Consider the following 15,354-nt stretch of genomic DNA (forward strand, 5'->3'; position numbering starts at 1 on the left):
AGAAATGAAGATGATTAATTAAGAAGTATGAAGCAGGACAAAGTTTGTCATCTATTACACAGAATTAGGTCTTACTGCTTCAACAGTGAATACTATTTCAAAGGACAGTTCATGTATAAAAGAACATGTTAGAGGATCATGCATTTAAGATCAACAGTGATCAAAAAACAGCATTCAGATGCTATATCGAAGAAAAAAGCTATTAATAATATGGAGGGAAAATCTGATTCAGAAGCAAGTGCCCCCGAGTCCATTGGCCATTCAACCACTGCTCATCTCAGTTGCCCAAATTATTCGCTGTATCATTTTTTTTGCCTCAAAAGTGGTACTTGTGCATATTTCAGTTCCAATATTCCCTGTTAGAGACTTAGTAATTTGGAATAGTCTCTTTTCGATCTTCTCTGCCTTAAAATCTCTCTACCTCATTGTATCAAATTCATCTGTTGTCTCTACCATTCACCCAATTCCACTAATCACTTGGAGCTCTTTGACTTCTCTCTTTGCAACTTCACTTTCTCCAGTCCAACTTTCCTAAAAGTGAGGTAGTTTTCCTTGGTGATTTTAATGTTCACAACTCCAGCTGGTTTCTGTTTTCTAGTCACACAGACCCAGCTGGTCGAGATGCTGAAGCTTTTGCAATTACTAATGACCTGGCACAGATTGTTCATTTACTTACCAGAATACTGGATAATCCTAACCATACAGCCAACACACTTGATCTTTTTATCAAAAACAACCCTTCTAAGTACACGGTCGAAGTGAGTGGTCCTTTAGGCACCTCAGATCACAACTTGGTGATTGTCTCTTCTCCAATGGAGCCTTTATCTCATGGCTATTCCCAACCTCATGTTATTTGGCATTACAAGAATGCAAAATGGGATGACCTCCGAGATTTATTTTCTTCTTTTCCTTGGTCGGATTACTGTTTCAAAACTTCTGATGTCAACATTTGCTCAGATCGTGTCAGTGAAATTATTCTTGTAGGAATGGAATCATTTATTCCACATTCCACTTTAAAATCTTATTCTTTATCTAAACCTTGGTTTTCCAATAAATGTGCTAAGGCTGTTCAAAAGAAGAATGCTGCATATTGTAATTGGCTTGTTTCCAATTCTTCAGTTTCATTTTCTGCCTACACCAAAGCTCGCAACAATTGTAAGGCAGTTATTAATCAATCCAAACTAGATTTTGAACAGGCTAAGAGTACAAAACTTGCTTTTTGCCCTAATGGTAACCGAGCAGTCTGGTCTCTTTCCAAAGCTATTGGCCACAACTTTTTCCCATCTCTGCTCCCACCTCTGTCAAAACCAGATGGTTCTATTACCACTTCAGCTAAGGATAAAGCTGACCTGCTAGCATCCCATTTCTCTTCCAACTCATGTATTAATGATCTTGGTAAAAAACCTCCCTCCCCCATTCCCAGCAATGCTCCATTCAATGCCTCCTGTGGTCTTCTGTCAAAAGGATGTCAGAAGGATTTTTATGAATCTTGACGCTAAGAAAGCTCCAGGTCCTGATGCTATTTCTCCACTTGTTCTCAAAACCTGTGCTCCTGAACTTACTCCTGTTCTTTGCCACCTGTTTTCACTTTCTTATTCCAAAGGTGTTTTTCCTTCTGCTTGGAAATTTGCTCATATCCAGCCAGTACCCAAAAAGGGTGACAAATCCCTCCCATGCAATTATCATCCATTGCAATTACTTCTACTCTTTCTGGAAACCTTTCATCTGATCAATAATTGCCAGTATGGATTCCATCAGTGTTGATCCACTGGTATATTCTGACTTATGTTACCCATTTATTGATGATTTTAATGGAAAAGTTCAGTGAAACACAAGCAGTTGCTCTTGACATCTCAAAAGTTTTCAATTATGTTTGGCATGAAGGTCTTCTAAACAAGCTTCCATCTTATTGTTTGTCAACTGTTTTTTTGTAATTAGTTATCCAGTTTTCTCTCTGACCACTGACTGAGGGTGATGGTAGATGGCTCTCTGTCTTCTAACTTCTGCACTAATGCTGGTGTTCCCCAAAGTTCAGTTATTTCCCCCACTCTTTTCCTCTTGTATATTAATGACCTTCTTCCATTGACCAAAAATTCTATCCATAGTTTTGCTGATGATAGCACATTGCATTCCACTTTTCAGTTTGAGAAACCTTGCCCTGCTCAATCAGCTCCAACTTCTCGAATATCCGCTACCAATTCCTTAAATGCCAACCTCCAGGTAATTCTCCAGTGGGGCAAAGACAATTTAGTTGACTTCAATCCTTGTAAAACTCAGTGTTGTCTTATATCTCGCAAAAAAGATTCTTCTGCTCCTATACTTATCTTTGGTGACACACCAATTTCTAGACGAGATGATATCTCTCTTTTGGGGATTACTTTGACTTCTAATCTCTCTTGGCACAAGCACATTACAAATATTGATTCCTCTGCATCTAAAAAACTTGATTTTCTCTTTTGCTCCCAGCATTACTTTTCTTCCAAACTGTTTTGGAAGAAAAGTAACTGTTCACTCTGTATAAATTGCAAATCTGTCCTACCATGGAATATTGTTCCCACATCTGGGGCAGTGCCCCCCAAAACCTCCTCTCAAGTTTCTAGATTCCATTCAGAAGAAGGCAGTTAGGTTAATTAATGACTCATCTCTAATAGAATCTCTGTCTCATACACGTACTGCTATTGCTGCATGCCTTTTCTACAGATACTTCAAGGGGCACCATTCTTCTGAATTGGCTTCAGTAATTCCTGCTCTCTTTCAAAACGGTCCAAACACATGCAGCCACCAGCCAGCATCCATTTACTGCCCAACTTCAAACTCACAGAACCAACTTTTCATCTTCCTCGTTTATTCATTCAACTGCTATTTTCTGGAACCACCTTCATACGTATTTCCTGAAAATTAGTGTCTACAGAAGTTCAAGTCTAATGTCAACAAATATCCTCTTTCATCTTCTCAACATCTAATCCATGCATGGTACTAAGTACTATAGGCTCTAATACTTCTCATGTTTGAGGTTTTCATTAAAAAAAAAAAAAAAAAAAAGCAAGAAGTATTTATGAAGATATTAAGGATAAGTACAGTGAACCCCAAGCCAAGTTTGTAGCAAGCAACGGGTGGTTTAATAGGTTCAACCATCGTGCTGGTTTCCAAAACATTAAAGTATGCAGTGATGTTGCCAGTGCCAATTCTGCAGCTGCAGAGAAATTTTGTGATGTATTGGAAAAAACTCCTTCTAAATCTTCACAGCCCTCAACTTCCGCAGCAGAGTGCATGGAGAGTTAATTCTGGCAACAATGCTTGAAAAGTAAAACTTGCTGACATTATGCCTGTCTCCTCTCTCTCTCTTTTTGTAACTGTATAATTTTGAAATTTTTGTAATTTTATACACTTTTGTAATTTTTTCCTGCGCATGAGATAAAAAAATTGAATAAATAATTCTATTTACATGTTCCCCGAACATTTCTTCCTTGCTTCAATCAAAGTTGCAAGTGCTGCATAAGCATTTAGGTAAATTCCGACTTATGTAAGGTTTCGGGGAATGCAACCCTTGCATAAGTCGGGGACCGGCTGTATTACCTAAAAGGGAAATATTTAGAGGTAGCAATATGAGGTATATAAACTTACAAATTGAAAAGTAAGAGGAATTACATAATGCTGAATGCAATTTTAAACCTCTCTCTCTCTCTCTCTCTCTCTCTCTCTCTCTCTCTCTCTCTCTCTCTCTCTCTCTCTCTCTCTCTCTCTCACATATACACACCAAGATCTAATCCAAATATTGAAATATTAAAAAAGATATTTACTAACAAAACCCTATGCATACAACATAAATACCTTCAGAATCACTTGTGTCAGACAGAGGAGGCTCCTTGGCAACATAATGTCGGCCAGCCAACAAGCTACTCTCGATGACTGGCCGCTTATCATCAAGTTGTCGGCGATAAGCTCTGTGTTCATCTTGATGTTTTGCTATAGTTCCCACATCTCCTCCGATTTGGGGTTGAGCAGATAATTCTGTTTCTTTCTTGATAACCCACTCTGTCAGTTCTCTTAAGGACAATAATAGTTGGTTCCACTGGTCAGCATTGCTTTCCAAACGATTCCTACAATGAATAAACACAGTAACAATTCAATATGTAACAAACTACAGAAATGAAATGTAAAATGTAAATATATTCTATCTAATACTGTAATATGCGAACAATATATTTTAATTGTCTAACACATTTGCACTCATACGAAAGACAACAGAAATCCACAGAATTTAAGAATTCATAATTTATCTATTGTTTATTTCCATGTATTGCCATACTTAAATTCAATATGTTAAAATAAGGTGGGCATTTCTTTATTATGCTACCTTTACTGAAAACTGAAATGCTGTTATGAAAGCATTACAGTTGTGAGAATTCAGCCTTTGATATAAATGCTATTCTTCAACATGTACTGAAAAACCTCACTGGAGGGAAATAGTTAATTCCAGTAGTCACATGACAGGTGGATAGTAAAAACAGCTAAAAGCAGGATTAAAAGACATGTGCATTCAATAACAATTACATGGAATATAATGGGGCAAGTAAAGCTCCTACATCCCTTAACAGGAGGTGTGATAACAGGTTGTCACATAGCAGGTATGTTCCTCTTCCAGACAGCAAAAGGGAAGGAACACTAAAAACTGTTGGAAACACTATATGCCAATGGAAGGCAGAACATAATGTAACCATTCATTACAAGCAAGGAAGACCACCATAAATAATGCCCAGAACATGGTTACAATTGAAATGGATAGTGAGGAAACTGTAATGGCACCCTTAATGAGCTGACGTTAGAGACAGAGAGTTGAGAGAACTGAAACCCACAACTGTCAGAAAATGGGTTACCATGGTCAGGAAGATAGTTGCATAGGTGCCTACTTTTAGCTTTTGAAAAGCTGGAGATCAGGTAACTGGTACGAAAATAGATTTGGCAGCACATACTAAATTTTTCGGACTGAAGTAAAACAGATTGGTAATGAAAATGCAAGACGGGAATGGCATAAATGAAGTCATACCCTAAATGACACTAACTCTGTCACTAACGCTGATTGGGTAGAGTAAGTAGCAGGTGTGAGCATAAAACATTACATTGTTCATACTAAACATTTTGGAATGAAGTAAAACCGATTGGTAACGAAAATGCGAAACAGAAATTACGTCACTTCCTAAATACTGCTAATGACACTAACTCAGTCACTAACATTGATTCGGTAGAGTAAGCTTTACTATGAAAAGTTGTAGAATTATTGTTTAAGAACACAACAATACAAATAACCTCGTCCAAGTCAAGTATGTTTTCGCATAAAATAAAACATCTTTCATGCGTACAGAGTACACACAGTTTGTTTTTTTTTAAATCAGGAGTTCTTCACAAAAAAAAAAAAAAAAAAAAAAAAAAACACAGGAGGAAAGCAGATTTTTCAAAAATGCAGGAAGTTTTTAAAAAAATCAGTACTGCACCACCAGAAATTAAAATTCACTAACAACATACGTTAAAATATGGCCACAGGATTGTTTATCAGTGCGGTATGCTTTCAGACATTATGTTACCTAAGATTGTTGTGTCTGCAGATTTCTCTTTAGATCTGTCTATTAGATATTAACTGATTATGATGATTCAAAAAAGATACTGCAGATTTTTCCCTCTTAAGAAACGTTGAGTCAAAGTTTTGTTGCTGTTCAGACTTTGCTGTCAAGAGCATTTATAAAGCTTCCAGAAATAGATCTTAACTTAGTCAATTTTTTTTTTTATCTAAACTGGCTGAATATTCCTCTCTCACTCGGCATATCTATGCGGTATTGTTAAAAGCATGATTTGAGATAATTTATTATATTTCAAACTTCATTATGCACTCCTCAGTTTCCTAACTGATGACAAGAGTACATCAATTCTTTCATAATAGTGTATCATGGGCACTCACAATGAAACTTCTGTTTCAGTTACTTCTTCTATTTCTCTATTTTTAATGACATCAAAAAGTACTGGAAACTCATCAACAAAAATTTTCAAATTTGAAACTGATGCACTGTCAATTGATGAAATTTATATTAACTCAGCATTTATACGAATATTTTTCAGTGGGAACTTGTCTACCATGTAGTAATGTGCAGAAATAAAGAATTTCCTCAATGAACAAAAGAACAGAATCTCCTTTTGTTATACAATCTCTATAACAATGGCTGTAGAAATGCCTATGACTAAGTCAGAATCATCATCCTAGTTTAGTCTGGCATGGTAATCAGCTTCCAAAATTGAAGTAGAAGATTTAAATACTGTTGATATAATAAATTTACAAATAACATTCTTCAGCATATCTAGGAGTAATGATCGTTATCTTTAATGACATGATAATAATGAGTACATGGATGTGAGGTACACTGAACTGAATAGCAATTCAGATATTCAAACATTGGGATAGCAATTAAAAGAAACACATTAGAGAGGCACTGTGTGAAAATAATTCACACAATGAGCCTCCAAATTCAAAGCGCAGATGCTTTTTCTTGGAAAATTCTGATTTATCAGCTAATTGGGCTGTGGTGTGTCAGTTCTTGGTACTTCAGTTGCTTCAATTTGTCATGTATTATCTCTATTCAAGCTTGTGTTCACCAGCTGATTGTGCAGGTTAAAAACCCAAAATAACTCATGGGAAAAAGCCTTATTCCCTTCTGAAATCAACTAACTACAGCCCAGATTGAAGAGGCCTAGAAGAATTCAGTTTTCAATGGGATTTGAATAGATCTCTTCAAATCACATGATTAGCTAATGATTATCCTAATACTTTTTAGGAAGGATGTAGATTTACTTGAGCGTGTACAGAGAAGGGCAACAAGATTGGTGAGGGGAATGAAGGGATCCTCTTACCAAGAGAGGCTTAAGTTCTGCAAATTGCAGTGGTTGGGGACTAGGCACCTGCACGGTGATCTGATTGAGGTATATAAGGCCTTGAATGGGTTGAGCACGCTGAATTCTGATGGGATCCTTCACTTGTTCAGATTACGAACCTAAGGGGGCATAAATTTAAATTAACAAAAGACAGATGTAGAATAGATGTGCGGAAATTTGCCTTTAGCCATCGGGTGGTTAATTGTTGGAACAAACTTCCATCTGTCGTTGTGGAAGTTGATAGGTTGAATAAATTTAAGGAGGAACTGGACAGGCATTTGGAGGGAATGGTGTAATTTTTTTTTTTTTTTTTTTTTGGCTGATGCTGCATAAGATCATACACATGCTTTCTTGCATCACATGCCACTAATACTACTACTACTTTTGATAACATAAAATTGACAACCCTGGATGGATAATCATATTTCTTCAATGGCCACTTGGTGTAGTGCTTTATATGAACAATGCTATTGAGTTCGAATCAAATTACAAAATACAGATTAACTTTCAGTTGTATTATTATAAAAAACCATTTTAAAAAAATTCTAATATAAATGCTGTATAAATTATATAAAGCTATTTTCTGCTTAATATAAAACCAAATATTAAAAAATATTAAACTAAATATTAATATTAAAGCCTTCTAAACCAAATTTTAATAGAATTTAATAATCAAAGTGGCTTAAATATTTATCAAGGCACCAAAATGCAGAGAGAATGTAGAAAAATGAAAGACCTGGGAGTAATTGTGCAGTCAGACATGAATTTTTCTGAGCAATGCAGACAAGCTGCAAGAGCAGGTCATGGGGTTTTGTCAATGATATACAGCAATTTTGCTAGCAGGGAAAAGGAGGTGATTATTCCTTTGTATAAGGCAATGGTCAGGCCACGCCTTGAGTACTGTATACAGGTCTGGAGGCCTCATTTTAGGAAGGATGTAGATTTGCTTGAGCATGTACAGAGAAGGGCAACAAGATTGGTGAGGGGGAACGATGGGAGGTCCTCTTACCAAGAAAGCTTAAGTTCTGCAAATTGCAGCGGTTGGAGGCTAGGCACCTGCGAGGTGATCTGGTTGAGGTGTATAAAGCCTTGAATGGGTTGAGCATGTTGAATTCTGATGGGATTCTTCCACTTGCTCAGATTACGAATCTAGAAGGCATAAATTCAAATTGAGGAAAAACAGTTGTAGAATAGACATGTGGAAATTTGCCTTTAGCTAGTGGGTGGTTAATTGCTGGAACAAACTTCCATCTGTCATTGTGGAAGTTGAGAGGTTAAATAAATTCAAGGAGGAACTGGACAAACATTTAGAGGGAATGGTTGTGTGATTTTTTTTTGTCTGATGCTACATAAGCTCATACGTTTGCTTGCTTGTATCACATGCCTCTATTACTACTATGCAAATGCATTGTTTACATTTCTAGACATATAAAGAAATACCAGAGTAAGAATATTCTGACTACACAAGCTGATTATTATTAATTTTTTGTGTATTACATATAATTGATTCAAAAGTACCTGAGTGAAACAGTCTTGAGACGAAGAGCATTCCACCTCTGGTTCATTTCCTCTAGTTTTCTTCGTAGAAGTAAGGCATCTTCTTGACTTTCTAGACTTTGGAGTAATTGACTACTGCGTTCATTTAAGGTCAGATGTAAATCACGTTGTGATTCTATTTCTCGCTGAAGATCCTGATGAAAGGGGAGGAAAAAAACAGTTTAATAAATTTTAAACGGTTATTCAAATTTATATTTTGTGTTTAAAAAAAAAAAGATTTAGACCAAAATCCACATTTTCATACTTATACATATTCATAATTGTTTTGTGGAGAGATTTGTTACTTTCACTGCAGATTGAGCACATAGTTTTCGGTGCTATGGCTTTTATCAACTTACAGTATACTGTTATTACAGTTCTGCCTAAGTTGCTAATATCTTTTAAATTGTACAGTATCACCTGAATAGATGAATCTGCGATACATTTAAAAATCTGAAACACCATCAAGACAGCTGTTTCAAGCTTATTAATTTCCCATCTGGCTGGTGAGTGGCTTCCATTAGTGAATGGTTAATACATTTTGCCTAAGTGAACAGGCAAGCAGCATATGGAAGTAAAACTTCCATTTTAAAAACATAACTATTTTTACCTATAATTTCTAGAATTGGCCGTTTCTAGAATTGATGGTTTAGTGTCAGATAACGTTAACTATAAAATCATTTTGTAATAAACATTTCTGTAATTAACAAAAAAAAACTCATTTGACATTTTCTTGGTTTACCGGAAATGTGCTTATAGCCCAAGCTAATTTGTAACCTACTAGAGAAATACATTTCTATGACATGATATGCATTGTTATTTGCATAAAGTTAAAACTAAAGTTGTCTCAAAACAAAAACACAATTTTATAGTTACCATTGTCTGACACTAAGCCCTCAATTTTCTCTATGTAGTACAATACTAGAAGACTTCGGGAGTATTTCAATGCAATAGTTGAAACAAAATCAACTACTGTTTGATCTTCAATGAGAACCAAAAGTCTTGCCATGATCAAAATTGAATGTTGATAACAAATACAAATTTTGAGTTTATTTCAGCTAATTAAATAAATTTAAACAACTGTGCTCATAAAGTGATAACTGCAATTTAAACTGCTGTTATACCACAATAATTACCTTTATAAATAGTATCATTCTGGAACCTCAGCAGTCCTTTGATTACATGCACTACTCCTCTGAACTAAGTGAAGGATGTTACATCATAAAAGAGAGTGAATGGTTCCTGATTGGTCAATCAGAGAGACTCAGTAAGTTATCATTATCATTATTATTATTAGCCATACAGTGCAAGGAAGCCTAAGGCTTATGATGCACCAGCAAAAAAAAAAAAATCCCGAATTACCCTGAGAGAGAGAGAGAGAGATCCTAACCACTACTGTATTTAAACCCAGATGGGGGGGGGATGCAAAAAATGTAAAATAAAAGATTTTTTTTATTATAAATTTATATACTGTTGCAGGATAAGTGCAACCATAATGCACCTATATCTCTCCGTATGGTTGTATTTATTATTTTATCTTGAAATTTTCTTATATCCATAGCTTCTTTAACTTTTCTTTTTATAACACCCCACAACCCTTCCCTCCACTGAATAATTTTGGAATATTTTTTATTAGAAGTGTGGAAACATTCAAGCATGCTCTGCTATCTCAGTTTTCTGTATACCAGGAAATCTGAGATATCAGAACATGCTGATAAATGCTACCATACTTTTAATGTAAAAAATTTCAAAATTATTGAGAAGGGGGGAGAAATTTATCAAAAGAAAAATAAAGCTACATACATAAGAAAATTTAAATATAAGACTATAAATAGAACTATATGGAAGGATATGGATGCTTTATGGCTACATCTATTTGGCAACAGAACATAACTTTATAATAGTTTTTCCCGATTTCATTTTTTTTCCCCTCAGGATTTAAAATCCTGTTATAATGGGTTAAAAGATCAGTTCTCTTGGATATAATGTAAAGAGCACTGATCTTTTAGTGGTTTGGTTAAGTTACTGGGTCTCTATGAGTGTTCAATGGAGTCTATTACTCCCATGATATCTCCTTCACTTATTTACCTGAACAATAAGCACTGAGAGGTGCATGTGATCAAGGGACTGGTATAGGTTCTGGAAAGTGATACTATTTACGAAAGGTAATTAATATGGCATAACAGTGGTTTAAATCGTAGCTAACTCTTAATGGATATAACAGCATGAAGCTCTAATCATGTTTATCATGGAGAATATCAATCTTTTGCTTTGCATATATTTTGAGTTTAAGAATTCTCTGTCTTAGATAGTAGTGACATCAACAGGTTTTGTACAATTTGTTAACTTGTAAATAGTTGTTTCCTAATCATTTGCAGCTGAAATATTTTGGAAACGTGCAATTTGACTAAGCATCAGTTACGTTTTGTGAGTATTGTTTTCTCTAAATGTATTGATTGTCAAGACCTTTTTACACTTTCCAAGTTCTTCTATCTGAAAGATGAACAGCATTAATAATAACTGCCCTATATGCTATTCATTCTGAATGAAAAATGTTTAATTCATCAAAGTTTTGGTATTTATTACTTTCTTGATTAGCATATGACAAGCTAAAAACCAGCACAATTTGTTTAGAAAAAATTGTGAGGTAATGACCACTACTCCTTTCCAAACAGATCCATTTAGCTTAGCTATCTCAACAGTGACTGATTCACTCACTTTTGAAAATTTTCTTGTGATGAACTCAATTTTCTTGAAGTTAACCCATATGAACTACATAATTCTATTTTGGCAGTATGAACCAGTGAAGGCATGCTTCATAACTGGGAAGACTTTCAGAGAAGAATCCTAATCTTCAGGCATAGCAAGGGGGTAGTAACTATACTTTAGTAGAAAGAAATGCTATTTGCAAAATCCAAAACAACTAATATAAGTATTTAGCAAAAAAAGTTATATGGATGGTGTAATGTAGGAAGTATAGAGATGCAAAAATACTTCTTATTGGTACTTCAGGCAGTGTTGTAGAAAAAATGGTTTCTAAACAAAAAACAATGCCGGTTTAGGAGTATAATATTATAAACATTATGAAATATATAATCCTTTTGTAGATTCTTATTTGGAATGAATGATACTGTATCTGATCAACATGTAAGGATAAATAAGATCACATGAAATTCTTGTTAACTTTCCTTTTTTGGAATACTAAAATTTCATAATTCTAAGGGTGTAAAAAATAACAGAACAAACTGAATTTCCCTGTCTTTAATTCACCCTCCTGAGAAAATGCACCTTTCATCTCAGCTCTCTGGAAGTATGCTACAGATGCATGGTTTGATGGGTTTTTTTCCCTTTATTCCAGTTGTGAACTTCCAACAAAGCAGATTATGAATGTACCACTATATTGCATATTCAGACTCTAAATTTAAAAATTGTACAAGAAAAAAGTGGATTATTTTAAGCTTTCTTCATATTAACTTCTCATCAACATTATATCACACAATACTTCCAACTTTATGGGACTATTTAATGTAGAATATTTACTTCATCAAAACTTCAAATACAGTACCAATATGTATGACCTCATCAAGGTCATATTTCAAAAACACTGAACTAATAAGTCTCTAAGTGGAAATCATTACTATTTTCCCCTCCACATTCATAATTTGCCCTTGAAAAAATAGTTTTAACACATGTTAAATACAGTAACTTTCATGGATATCAATAATAAAAGGCAGCACTTGACTCTGAGATGTGAGGAAAGAAATGTCACAGGTAATTTTTTTTTTTTTTTATTCAAGTTCATGTACATATACAAATGCACTATGATCTTTTTATTATAGCTACACATGTGTGCTTTTTTAAATTAATTCCCAATATTTACCCCCAGGGGCTCACATCTGGTGAGTATGGGCTTGGAAAACCCAGGGTCCTGAGCTGGATATCATCATTCTTCTCTTTCTTGGTGATTCCTTTCTACTTCTCTCTCTCTCTCTCTCTCTCATTTTATTTTTGGCTGGTGCAGCATAAGCCTCAGGCTTCCTTGCACCATATGGCTAATAATAATATAAAGATCATTTTTTAAGGACATGCTTCTGTTTGGTCACGTCTTATTGGTGTTTGGGACTTGCATACCATAACTAATATCAAGTAGTCAGTATTTAAGAATTATTTTCCCTAATTTTCTCCTGAGCAGGGGGGGGACACAAACTATTACTGTATACTGGTTTCATAAATTATAAATAAAAATACCACAGGCAGAATCTTATGAGGAGGGAGGATTATGTATGGTTTGCAGTGGTGTCCAACCTGCGGCCTGCAATTAATTTTTATACAGCCCGCACAGAAAGTTAACTAAAACAGCATTTTAGAGAGTCAACCCACTGTGCATACAGTCATGCAAGTGTCGAGCTCAACTTTCACTCAGTGGCTGAGTTAGTCAAACTCAGGCGTAGATAGCAAGGTTTTTCCACCAGTAACTCTGGTTTTTCGTCCAGCAAAACAGGAAAATCGGCCAGAGAACATGCAATTTATAGACAGAATACACAATGCATGGCAGATGAATTTAATTATTCGGGTGGCCTAAAACTAATAGTTTGGTTTTTGGTCTGGTCGAGCTTGACTGTATCGAACATGTGCATGTGGTTTAGTGCTGTCATATGTACACTAAATACAGTCATATGTACACTAAGTACACTAAATTTCATATCGTGAAATTCTACTATTTTGATAGAACTTGTTCATTTATTGAATTATTATTAATTTGTATTGAATTTAAAAAAAAAAAAAAACATCCTTAAAAATGTTCCAAAAGAGGAAAATCGATTTGGAGTGTCGTGTTTTTGATCAAAGGTGGACTGAAGACTATTTCTTCATTGATTACCAGGAAAAAGCAGTGTGTTTGGTATGTAAGCAAACTATGTGAGTTTTCAAAGAATATACTTTAAAACGACACTATGATTCTAAGCATAAATCTTATGATCAACATAAAGGAGTGTTGCGAAGAGCAAAGTGTTCATCGTTACAAAACGAATTAAGAAAAAAACAAAACACACTGAAAACGTATCAGTCAAGAAATTTATCTGCTGTAAGTGCCAGCTATAAAGTTGCACATTTGATAGCTTTTGAAAGTAAACCGTTCAGTGATGGTGAATTTGTTAAAAGGTGTTTGTTAAAAGTTGTGGAAGAAATTTGTCTGGAGAAACGAACAGTGATACAAGACATTAGTTTGTCTCAACAAACAATTATGCAAAGAGTAGAAGATATTGTAAAGAATTTGTTTGAACAACTTTTGGAAAACATAAAACAAATGAAATATTTTGGTGTGACACTGAATGACAGTACTGATGCAAATGACACATCAACTCCTTATCTTCATACCTAGAATTACTGGAATTAATGATAATTTTGTACCAACTGAAGATTTAACTGACTTATAGAGTATGCATGGAACAACTACAGGTAAAAGTCTCCTTGAAATTTTTGCCAATTTATTGAAAAGCTATGATTAAATATTGAAAATCCAGTAGGAGTCACAACTGGCGGTGCAAAAAATATGATCGGTAAAACATTGGGCTTATGGGTAGAATAACCAAGAAAATGATAGATGTCAGAGCTGAACCTCCGATTGGAATTCACTGCATTTGCATCAAGAAGCTCTGTGGGAAAGTATTGGATCTCCAGCACATTACGAATGTGGTTACTTCAAAGATCACATGGCCTTAATCACCATATGTTTCAACAGTTTCTTTTAGAAATTGAAGCTGAATATGATGATGTAATTTTATATTGTGCAGTGAGATGCCTTAGTCGTGGCAAAGTATTACATCGGTTCTTTAAACAATGTTGTGAAATTGATATTTTCATGACAGAAAAAGGAAAACCAATAAAACAACTCAAATATGGAGTGACTGCTAGATCTTGAAATTCACACAGACATTTTTAGTCATTTAAATGCTCTTAATTTAAAACTATAAGGGAGAGGAAAATTAGTCTGATTTCTTTGGTGACATTGAATCATTTCAGAATAAGTTATTATTTTAATCCCAAATTGAGCAAGACAATTTAGTTCACTTTGAATGTTGTACCCAGCTAAAGGAGAAACATATTCCCAAAGAATCATTGCCTCTCGTTATTACAATTACTTTTTGACGAGTCTGAAAGTCGATTTACTGATATAAGATCTCCAACAAGTTGATGTGGACACCAACTTGTTGGAGAACCCATTTATTTCCATAAAAACTACAATCCCAGCTTGCAACTTGAAATTATTGATCTTCAAGCCAAAACATGGTTCCAAAATAAGTACAGGCAACCCCCGTATAACATGGTAATTTAAAAAACAGTTTTGCTCTAACACGATTGATAAACTTTGGCAAACCTCCACAACATGGTACTTATATAACACGTTATTTTTAAGCTTTTGTGCATGGGAAAACTCTGTATTGTGTTGGATGTAATTTTTAAACATTTCCATTGTCTTTGTGAATCCCCGCTTTTGGCTCGCTTATTGTTATGCGAAAAAAAAAAAGGGGGGGGGGGGAAATCCCAGTATTTTACTTTGTTGGAAATCCCTGTGTTAGATTCTGTACTGTTAAACTTGTGGAAAAATCTGGATTTCAAAGTTTTATTGCTATTGGATAGCACACCAAGCCATCCAAAAGATTTAAGTCATCCAAACGAAGTAATGTTCCTACCACCTAGTACAACTTCTTTAATTTAGCCATTCGATCAAGGCATCATATATCTACCTCTGAAATTCATTACATCAGAAAATCTGTTACAATAGATTTTGGGGGAAAAAATTTATTCCGAATTGACTAATAAAATATTGACGTGATGAAGGCATGGAAACATTTCTCAATTGTGGACCGTATCAGAATCATAGTTTTATCGCTGAAAGAA

General features: G+C 34.8%; 1 protein-coding gene across 4 annotated transcripts in view; it reads right to left on the bottom strand.

The window, feature by feature from the left end:
- The window catches only part of Dys (Dystrophin), a 932,899-nt gene that overhangs the window by 90,468 nt on the left and 827,077 nt on the right, over positions 1-15,354 (bottom strand). For all 4 annotated transcript variants that reach the window (XM_090379791.1, XM_090379790.1, XM_090379788.1 and 1 more), the window contains exons 52-53: positions 8,437-8,609; positions 3,832-4,100 (exon numbers count right to left, since the gene is read on the bottom strand). In XM_090379791.1, coding sequence (XP_090235917.1) covers positions 3,832-4,100; positions 8,437-8,609 — 442 coding nt within the window. The remainder of the gene's footprint in view (positions 1-3,831; positions 4,101-8,436; positions 8,610-15,354) is intronic.

This window comes from Mastigoproctus giganteus, chromosome 8, assembly GCF_048544385.1.
Source record: "Mastigoproctus giganteus isolate SK-2022 chromosome 8, ASM4854438v1, whole genome shotgun sequence".
Taxonomy (NCBI): Eukaryota; Metazoa; Arthropoda; class Arachnida; order Uropygi; family Thelyphonidae; genus Mastigoproctus; species Mastigoproctus giganteus.